The sequence below is a fragment of the Neophocaena asiaeorientalis genome, unplaced genomic scaffold, assembly GCF_003031525.2.
Source record: "Neophocaena asiaeorientalis asiaeorientalis breed wild unplaced genomic scaffold, Neophocaena_asiaeorientalis_V1.1 scaffold32, whole genome shotgun sequence".
NCBI classification, from domain to species: Eukaryota; Metazoa; Chordata; class Mammalia; order Artiodactyla; family Phocoenidae; genus Neophocaena; species Neophocaena asiaeorientalis.
Genome location: NW_020185327.1, coordinates 1,366,850 through 1,376,008, shown reverse-complemented (window position 1 = coordinate 1,376,008; position 9,159 = coordinate 1,366,850). Strand labels below are relative to the sequence as shown.

At 51.9% G+C, this 9,159-nt stretch overlaps 1 protein-coding gene across 6 annotated transcripts in view; it reads right to left on the bottom strand.

The window, feature by feature from the left end:
- CLASP1 (cytoplasmic linker associated protein 1) overlaps positions 1 to 9,159 on the bottom strand; it is a 270,131-nt gene that overhangs the window by 169,396 nt on the left and 91,576 nt on the right. For 5 of the 6 annotated variants that reach the window (XM_024734467.1, XM_024734471.1, XM_024734468.1 and 2 more), the window contains one exon: positions 1,746 to 1,843. The exons of the other annotated variant lie outside the window; for it this stretch is intronic. In XM_024734467.1, coding sequence (XP_024590235.1) covers positions 1,746 to 1,843 — 98 coding nt within the window. The remainder of the gene's footprint in view (positions 1 to 1,745; positions 1,844 to 9,159) is intronic. 6 annotated transcript variants of the gene reach the window in all.

Below are 9,159 nucleotides of genomic sequence, written 5' to 3'. Positions count from 1 at the left end.
GTCTGTGGAAATGGTGGAAGCCCCCCACATCCAAGCTCCCAGGCCGCAGCCCGGGCCACCCCTGCAAGCAGGCCTGCAGAGTGAGCTGCCTCCTGTGCTCATCTCTCTAGATCTCAGTTTCACCATGTCACCTCCCCGTCGTCGCCTGCTACAGCAACCATCGGACACGACCCCCGAATCCCACGGGGAAGACGGGGCCGGTCACGGCCTAGGCTCACCGTGAGCTACTCAGCGCGGTGATGCCGTGCGGAAGCAGGAGAGGGTCTCGCTGCCCAAGGCCTGCTTCCCCGACAATGCTGGTGACGTCATCACTAAATAGCCACCCCTACAGCCGCCGCTGCTCTCCTCATCTGCACCCTCCAGTTTTCCCTAACAGCCCGGTCAGTACTTTCTAATGCAGCTCCCTCCTAAGCGTTCTCACCATCTATTCAAAGACCAGAAGGTTGAGGTTCATGAAAGACAGGAATTAAAAACCCCCGTTCTCACAGATTGCCTCTTGTAAAAAACACGTAAAGTCGTTGTATTCTCATCTGCTGCCTCTGCCCCACTGAAAGGCTCTCGGCATAAACGGGCGGTCTCTGCCACACTCCCTGCCGACCCCGCCCCCAGGGCTCATGGATCACACTGTCTGCTAGCATGGACTATTTCCAGCACCATTATAAAGTCTTGTAGTGCTTAAAAAAAAAAAAAAAATTACAGGGGCCATGGTGAGAGCAGCACTGGGGTCAGATGTGACTCTCAACAAAGAAAGATAGATGCCCCCCCAGGTGCTCCAGGCACCCCGACTGCAGGGTAAGTCAGGTGGCCCACTTCCGTCACACCTGGCTGAGGGGCATCACGGCAGACGGCTCCTGTATATTTCAACATTCCATCCCACATCGAGATGCCCAAGAGTCCGTAAGCTCTTCTGTGGAACGGGGTGGAGAAAATGAAGAACAGGACTTCAGTCTGAGCCCTGACTTGCTAGCGGGGTGATCTCTCCAGCCACTTCCTGCCGCCGGGCCTCTGCTGTCCCCGTGGACACAGTGACAGGCCAGACAAGCCGCTCTGTGAGCCCCATCCAGGCCTAACTTCCCAGGATTTTCATATCACTTTCTCCCACGATGGAATTGATGGGCAAAAGGCTTAGAATTCACTTGGTGTAAGATTTCTCCGTCGTAGGTAAAATCACAGGTGAGTGATTTTTCATTACTTTTAAAATTCTGACTACGACAGAAACATCTGTGGACTCAAGTTGTCCTGGATGTGATAAGACACTGATCTTGCACTGGAGACTTGGACATTGAGACTGGCATTCCTGACCAGAAAGCTATCATTTCAAAGATGTTTTCCAGAATTATTACTTATATGTTTCTATCCAGACTCATCCTGGAAAGGCTTCATTCAAACAAATATTCTCCAAGCCTCTACTATACTAGGTGTCGTGCGTATACAAAATGTAGAACCGTATGAACCGAGAGAATGCTGAATCTTCCAACACCAAACACTTTTAAATATGCTTCTAAAATCGGTATGTGGCAGGGGACCTGGCTAGACGTCTGGGTGAGAAAGTCTTACTTTTGAGCAAGTGGAATGAAAGGGGGCCCCTGACACGTGATCTGGGTGCGATCTCCATCCACCGATCCTCTCACCGTATATTCTTTCAGTAAAATTACCACAACAAAATAAGCAGTGCAAACCAAGATGTTAACTGAGAAAGAGTACAGGGGGAAAGAGCAGAAGAAAGGAAAAAAGTCTGAACTCACCGGGACTGTGGCAATCCTTTCTTACTGAGATCTGCCCTCACACGTTCTCCTACATGTCTGTAAATTTCCACTAAGCTGTTTATTGCTGCATCTCGAACCTAGATGTAAAAGAAGAGATCTTACAGCTGCTCTGTGTCATTCCCCAGCACTTCCTGCTGCGGACACAACAGGCTATACAACACCCCAAGTTTATCACCCACTCACCAGCGCGATTCTAAACACAACCCTTAAGGGGCATGGGACTAGACACAGCTGTGTTTGACAGCTTTGACTCTGTGGGCACAGTTCCAAAGAGGAGGAAAAAATTCAGATCCCATCCCTATGTACCTGCTAAAGTCCACACCCCTTAGTTCTTTCCATCCTTTAAGACGATGTCTGGAAACCAGACCACCTTTCCGAAATAAAAAACACTACAAATAAATGAATTATTCTAAAAATAAAACACGATGTAAAACATGCTGGATGTAGGTCAAATAAATACTTAGGGAGCAACAAAAAAGGATGGTAGAGGCTACACAGAGACTGCATTCAAGCTCATAGTTCTAAAAGAGAGATGGGAAAAAAAGTCCACAAATTCTACATGTAACACAGGGCAGGATGTAATAAATGTTATACAAAAGAGTACAAAGAGCTCACATAGTTTAGGGAAGGGAGACAGCACACCAGAGGATACCAAGGAACAGTTTATGGAAGAGGAAGGAACCACTTAAAATGTATTTAGAAACACAGCATTTTACCAGGGAAAGATGGAATGAGACAGGCTCCAAACAAGGTAAGCAGCCTGCACAGAGGCATGAAAGCAGAGAAGCAAGGCATACACTTCAGGAAGAGCAAGGCAGCGGTCTGGCCAAACACACATAGGAAAAGAAAGGTCACGATATGTAAGGCTCGAGAGACAGAATGGACTTAAAAACACACACACAGGGCTTCCCTGGTGGCGCTAGGGCTTCCCTGGTGGCGCAGTGGTTGAGAGTCCGCCTGCCGATGCAGGGGACACGGGTTCATGCCCTGGTCCGGGAAGATCCCACATGCCACGGAGCGGCTGGGCCCGTGAGCCATGGCCGCTGGGCCTGCGCATCCGGAGCCTGTGCTCCGCAACGGGAGAGGCCACAACAGTGAGAGGCCCGCATACCGCAAAAATCAAAAACAAAAACAAAAAAACACACACACACACAAAAAACAGAACAGGGAACTTTGAATATGGGCTGTGTGTATACCAAACATTATAGTTGTATCAATGTTAAATTTCTTGGATGTGAAAACATGTGATTACACAAAAATATCCCTGTTGTTAGCAGACACACACTGAAGTACCTAGGAGTAAAAAGATCGTGTGCTAGATACTTCCGAATGGTTCAAGAAAAAAGGTCTATTTCTCTGTGTGTGTGTGTGTGTGTGTGTGTACACATGTGTGTATACACGTTGAGATATAAGACAAATGTGACAAAAGTTAAATGGTAAATATGGGTGTTCACTATACTACCCTTTCCATTTTTCTATAGGTCTAAAATTTTGCCAACAGAAAGGTGGGAAGAAAAAAAGTTTATAAATCCAATGGACTCAAGGCCAGACTGTGGGGTGCCCAGGGGTGCCCAGGGGAGGAGAGCCAGCAAAGACAAGAGAGCAAACACAATTGCAGATTTGGTCTCAAGCAATGAAATCAAAGAAACAGAGAGGAAAGAAGCAGGGGTACAAACAGTTTACAGCTCTGAACACTGTCAAGTTACCCTTTAACAGCGGTATACGATAGGTAATTTTGTTTACAATTTTCCCCCTTGTGATAGAAAAAGGCAAATTCTAAGTTCTTATTACTTCTCACCCAAAACCTGATGCTGTGCACCAAACTGTGTGTGTGACCCACCAGCCCCCGAAACAATTCATATGTTGATGACGGCAGTTAGAGACAGGCCCATAATGAAGGTAGTTACGGTTAAATGAGGTCGTAAGAGTGGGTCCTGATAATAATAAGAGGGGCGTCTTTATAAGAGAGACACCAGACAGCTCTATGTGTCTGCTAGCCAGGAAGAGAACCCTCAGTAGAGTGCGGCCACACCGACACCCTATTCCAGGACTGCCGGCCTCCAGAACTGTGAGAGACAAACTTCCGTGGTTTAAGCCTCCCAGTCTACGGTATATTGTAATGGCAGCCTGAGCTGACTAACAGAGATTACCAGTTTATTTTGGAAAAGAAATAATTTCTGATGTTAGGGAACATTTCCCTATTGAAACATGCACATCTCACAAAAGCAATCAATGCCCTGTCTTGAGGATCAGTGACAAGTGCATCGCCGTGGCTTACTTTCTAGTGATGACATCTGCTCAGAGCCAGAGCAGATCACACCGGGGACCCCCTTTAAAGAGCAATCGAGGGCTTCCCTGGTGGCGCAGTGGTTGAGAGTCTGCCTGCCGATGCAGGGGACACGGGTTCGTGCCCTGGTCCGGGAAGATCCCATATGCCGCGCAGCCTACGTCTCTGGATCCTGTGCTCCGCAACGGGAGAGGCCACAACAGTGAGAGGCCTGCGTACCGCAAAAAAAAAAAAAAAAGAGCAATCGACACCCTGTCTGCTACTTACAAAGTCTGGGCTATGAAGAGTTTAAGGGATTTAGTGGAGAAATGACTAGACTTCTAAGTGAAATAAGTCAGACAGAGAAAGACAAATACTGTAACATGTTGCTTATATGTGGAATCTAAACAACACAACAAACTAGTGAATAAAACAAAAAAGAGCGAGACTCCCATATATAGAGAACAAAGTAGTGGTTGCCAGTGGGGAGAGGGAAGGGGGGAGGGGCAATATTGGGGTAGGAGAAATGGGGTTATTATGAGATTATATGAAATCATGTGTGAAACTTTTGAAATTGTAAAGCGCTATAGAATTTAAAGAATTTTTCATTCATTCATCCAATCAATTAATAAAATTACTAGCCTTAGAGTCAAAGTAGGCCTGAGGACTTACTTGGCCATTTAGAGGCTGCCATAACTTTGGACAAAGCATTTAAACTTTCACTCATTCATTCATTTATACATCCTTATTGTAGTACAACTGCTTTACAATGCTGTGTTTTAAACTCTTTTAGTCTCCATTTTCTCCTTCGTAAGTGGAAGGCTGCTTTGAGATTTAAAAATAATAACAGAAAGAGGGCTTCCCTGGTGGCGCAGTGGTTGAGAGTCCACCTGCTGATGCAGGGGACGCGGGTTCGTACCCCGGTCCGGGAAGATCCCACATGCCGCGGAGCGGCTGGGCCCGTGAGCCACAGCCGCTGAGCTTGCGTGTCCGGAGCCTGTGCTCTGCAACGGGAGAGGCCACGGCAGTGAGAGGCCCACGTACCACAAGAAAATAAGAAGAAGAATAGAAAGAAAAAAAATGGATTCAATTCAACAAATATTTGACTGCCTATTACGGGGCCAAACTGGGGGCGCTACATGGCCCAGGCGGGTAACACGATGCATGGAGCAGGGTGGGTGCACGATGACCAATGGCCCCGGCCCGGGACCCGCTGGTGGGGGAAGGGGGATGCCCAGCCTCGGGCAGGCAGCCGCCAACATGTAGCCGTGGGGCACAGGTACAGCTCTGCCCCACCTTCACTCTTCTGCGGAAGCTCAGAAACGCTCCTCCCAAATGTCAACTCAGAAACCCAAACTCCACACTTGAAGTGAAGTCATCCTGCAGACACGTGTATGTGCACAGACACAGGCCAGCGGTTTGTGCCCCGTGTTTATATGCATAAAGCACTCAGCACAGTGGCCGGTGGGACTGGTATCATCTACATCTCTCAGACCAGCAACCTTAGCCTTTAAACAGCTATTCCTCAGGCTTAGAAAGCTCCAGGGCCAGGGAGCATCTGAGGATCTAAACGACCCAAGAATCACAGAAGAACAGATTGTCTGTGGCACTACAAAGTATCGCAGCCCAACTGAGGAGGGGCGTCCCCTCAAAGCAAGTCGGTTCGGGCTGAAGGGACCATGCAGTGCTCCCTCCACAGGCCGCCACGGGGGCCCCACGCGCTTCTGCCCACCCACAGGCTCGCCACGCAAATGACCCCAAGAGCTCAGGCCACCAGGACAGCAAAAGACCAGGGCCCCGTACATTAAGCTCCACCTGCCGGGCCCTGGTCGAAGGCTTTAGAGAGACTGAGGCCTTCAAATCTACGACCTCGCTCACCGGGCCACTGCTGACTGTGACACAGAGGAGGGCGGAGCCTGGTGGGCTGGCCACCTGCCGGGGTCCACGGTCACCTCACTGCGCCACGCTGCACCCCAACGTGGGCACCAGGAACGGGCTCCCTACACAGCGGAAACTCCAGGGGGAACTTCACCCCCAGGGACAGGGAGGGCACCCAGAAACCCACTCGAGGCCAAAGCCACCCTGTCCCCGCAGCCACCCGCCCACAGAGAGGATGTCTCAGACCCGCCCACTCCTCAGGTACCAGTCAAACCCTCTGCGGGGGCTTCCTTCCCCTGCCCCTCCCCCCTAAGCCCAGCCAGCCAGCCAGCCCAGGGCCAGCTGCGGAGAGCTCTGAGATCAGTGCCGGCCCCTCAGCCACCCCAAGATGCTTCTAGACTCTGAAGATGCGGATCAAACTCCTCAGCAAAACAGACGGCAGGCAGCGGGGGGAGGCCCTGCGGAGGCGACCGCTGCCTGCCCTAGGCCAGCTGAGCAGCTATGAAGTCAGAGGTCTGCAGGCAGAACTGGAGTTCTCCTTATCTGACAAAGGGGCTCCCCATCGAGCAGGTGTCTCGGATGCCGCGGCCCCGTCCTCCCTGGCCCTGTTCTCGGCTCGGGAGATAAAGTCTTCCGAGTGTAAAGCCACCCCATAACCCTGGTCCCTTCCCTGACAGCGGGCTAACACCGCGGCACAGTATGTGGTCTCACGAGACACGACAGGGAGCCTGAGCAAAGCTTCCGGAAGACGCCCGTCCGCTCTGCGAAAGCGGGTAAGCGCAGGGACACTCAGGGAAACGTGCACGTGGACTGGGCACTTAATGACATGCGAGAATCAGGCATTCTTGAGGGACAGGAGGTGATAATGGTGTTAAGGTTATGTGGGGGGCTTGCGGGGGTGGAGAGCCCTTACCCTTTAGAGTATTTAAGAATTAAATGAACCAATGTCTAAGATTTCCTTCAAAATAATCTACATTTTGCTTCCAAACAATGGGGTGGGGGAGGCAAAAAGATGAAAGTAAACTGGCCTCGTCTGGTCAGCTGCTGAGGCCAGAGGACGGGCCCGAGGGGATGCTGTACGTCATTCTCTCCACTTCTACCTCCGTTTGAACCTTTCAATCTAGAAAAGCTGAAAACAGGAGAGGCACATAGAAGCACTGGGCTTTCATCTGCCAGGCACGCGGGACACGCGTGCAGCTGGGCTGTACCACGCAGGGCCCATGAGCAGAGCTGCAGAGGACAAAGCCCAGGGGGTGGGCAGCCCAGCAGAAGTGGAGCGGGACGCACAGTCCTGGGGACATCACTGAGCTGATAACAGGCCCTGCGGCCTCCCTACCTCGGGCCCCCCCCCCCCCATACACGGGATGATACATTTTCCCCACTGCTCTGGTGATTCTGAGCTGGACTTGGAGTTACTTTCAGCAGCCAAAAGCATCCCGAGCCACACAAAGCCTGCGCATGGGCGCCCGCTCTGAGAAGCTGAGTCACTCTGCACTCAGACCAGTACCAAAGGACTCACAGCCTCTGGGGCAGGAGTGTCTGCAGGGCTCAACACACACACACACACTCACTCACACACTCACTCACCCCCGCAGAGGACTGAGAGCTGGATGCAAGCCGACCACAAGGTCAGGGGCCCAGTGCAGTGACAGCACCAGCAAAACACACAACTGTCCTCTCCGGCCTGAGGCATCCATGGCTAAGAGGGGAACACCGCTCAGGTAGCCATGGGGAGTCTACTCAGTCCTAAGGCCACTGGAAGGCAGTCCTGGGACGATAAAGAGGAGACAGGGGTAGTCCTGACCCTCAAGGTTCAGAGACCAGCAGGAAAGACTGACGAGAAAATGAAAATAAAGTCCGGAGCACAAGCACACGTGACATACACACGCACCCTGGAAGGGGGGATGAGTAAGTGGGTTATTTAGCATCAGAGGAGCGGGCGTGGAGCCCCCGGGTGCGGGGAGGTGAGGACCGCGTGTCTGTGTCTGCACACACGCGCACACGTGCGGGTAAACACTCCTAAGGACTCCTCCGATGCTCAGTGTGGGAAACTGGCTACAGGCGCTGCCACTCCGGACTGCTGACAGCTGCCCACTGAGCCCCGCCTCGTTCACCCCGGCACGCTGCCTCTCTGAGGCCGGCGGGGATACTCATATCACCTGTCAGGCCGGTGCAGGCACCCGAGTCAGGAACAAAGAGCCTCGACCAGCCCAGCTGGCTCTCCTGCTCTACCGAAGGGACCACATGGTAGCAGTGACAGCCTCAAGGAGTGATCCCCATAAAGGACTTTTTTCCACAGAAAACAAAGTGGAGACAAGACGTTAAGGGGGCAAAAAGGCAAAATAGTCCATCTGGTAATTCAGAATCTTTTCTAAAAGTAGCTTCAGTTAGGGACTACCCTGGCGGTCCAGTGGTTAGGACTCCACACGTCTAATGCAGGGGGTGCAGGTTCGGTCCCCGGTCCGGGAACTAAGAGCCCGCATGCCGCAGTGTGGCCAAAAAATTTAAAAATACAAAGTAGCTTCAGTTATTTTCAAATTGATGATGAACATAAAGTATGATCCAGGAAATAAAAGTATCTAAAACTCAAATTTCCAACGTCAGATATTTTCAGTGAAGGCTGGATAGAGGATGCACAGAAAGAAGCAAGTGGGTGCAGGTGAGGGAGAGCAGGGACACAGGCCAGCAGCAAGCAAGAAGGCAGGAGGAGCTGCCGGCGACGGGAAGGGGAGCACAGCAGGGCACCAAAGAGGAAGCGGGAAACACAGCCGGGATCAAGGGCAGAGATGAGGAGGGAGAAAGGATGCGGAACAGGAGGCTCTGCGACCCAAGGGCCCTCGGAGCTGAGCTGGGGCGGTGGAGGGAGAGCAGAGTCATCTATGGAGGGCACTGTAGCCATCGCCAGTCAAGACTGACAGATGCTGTCCACCATGTACCGTCGACCCCTGAACACTGCGTGGGGAGGCGGGCCGCCAACCCTCCAGGCATCCACAGATCTGCCGGATCCAGACCACCGGGGGCCACGCAGTACCACAGTGTTTCCTACTGAACAGCCACCTACCGGTGCACCTGCTCACTCCGATCCCATGCCGTTCAATGGGCAGGTGTACATTTCTTTTGCGAGTTACTGTTCCTATTTTCAGCCCCTCATCTAACCAGGTGTGTGAGCCAACGTGACAGACAGGGCTCTGGGTGATAACCAGAACTGACCTGGGAGAGAACTGGCACTTCCGGGGCCCAGGCTGCCCG